This window comes from Stegastes partitus, unplaced genomic scaffold (assembly GCF_000690725.1).
Source record: "Stegastes partitus isolate 25-593 unplaced genomic scaffold, Stegastes_partitus-1.0.2 Scaffold606, whole genome shotgun sequence".
NCBI classification, from domain to species: Eukaryota; Metazoa; Chordata; class Actinopteri; family Pomacentridae; genus Stegastes; species Stegastes partitus.
In genome coordinates this window covers 24200-25169 of record NW_007578337.1, presented here as the reverse complement: position 1 = coordinate 25169, position 970 = coordinate 24200, and the positions used below count along the sequence as shown (strand labels likewise).

Genomic DNA, 970 nt, shown 5'->3' with positions numbered 1-970 from the left:
ATCTCATCAGCTAACTAGTAATCTAGATCTTGAGTTTCACCAGTTGACTAGTGAGGTCAGAGGTCAACCAGTCAGCATTTTTACTTTCACCAGCTCAAGATCTAAATTTCAAGCATCACTAATTTACAAGCAAAAGATGCGTAAACAGGTTAACCAGTGAGCCTTTGGGGCCTCACAAGTGGATAGTTCAGTCAGAATGACTCTCACTCTTGTAACTAGTGGATGTTTTGGATCTCACCAGCTACCTAATTAAGATTCCACCTACTAATTGTGATTCTGACTATATTTCCACATGTAGTTTGGACTTACATCACTATGAAATCAGATATACTCACTGTAAGTACAGTCTGTCATTATATGTACAGCAGACATGTAAACATGTTCCCATGACAATCAGCAGTCCGCTGCTCGCCGGCTAGTTGCTGGTTTTTAAATAGTCTTGAACATATGTCAGTTTGCTCCACGCCAGCAGTCATCTCCCACATCAGTCACACATAAAGCAACACTCTCCCACCCATCAACTGTCTCCACAGCGAGTGTCACAACTCGTCAGACCGGATCAAGCTGAGAGTTTGGGACGAGGACGACGACATAAAGTCCAGGGTGAAGCAGCGTCTGAAGAGAGAGTCCGACGACTTCCTGGGTCAGAGCATCATCGAGGTCCGGACGCTGAGCGGAGAGATGGACGTCTGGTACAACCTGGGTACGTAGAAACCCGCAACCATGGCAACACCACGAACCTGTCGGTGTAGGTGTGCTAGGTGTTGTGTAACTGGATTATCAAGTTAGTTAACAACTAGGATGGAGCCACTTCCAAACACTTATCAACTATATTGTTAGATATTGAACGCAGTTTTGCTCTCACTAGCTACCTGTCAGAAGATTATAGGTTACTATTTAACCAGTGAGCTGAATCCATGTTTAACTAGTTAACATGTCACAACTTTCTCAGCTCACTATGGTCAAAAAA

At 43.8% G+C, this 970-nt stretch overlaps 1 protein-coding gene across 1 annotated transcript in view; it reads left to right on the top strand.

The window, feature by feature from the left end:
• Nucleotides 1-970, top strand: part of LOC103362826 (protein unc-13 homolog B-like) — a gene marked incomplete at its 3' end in the record, with an annotated part of 222157 nt that overhangs the window by 209944 nt on the left and 11243 nt on the right. The window contains exon 18 of the mRNA XM_008289320.1: nucleotides 534-703. Coding sequence (XP_008287542.1) covers nucleotides 534-703 — 170 coding nt within the window. The remainder of the gene's footprint in view (nucleotides 1-533; nucleotides 704-970) is intronic.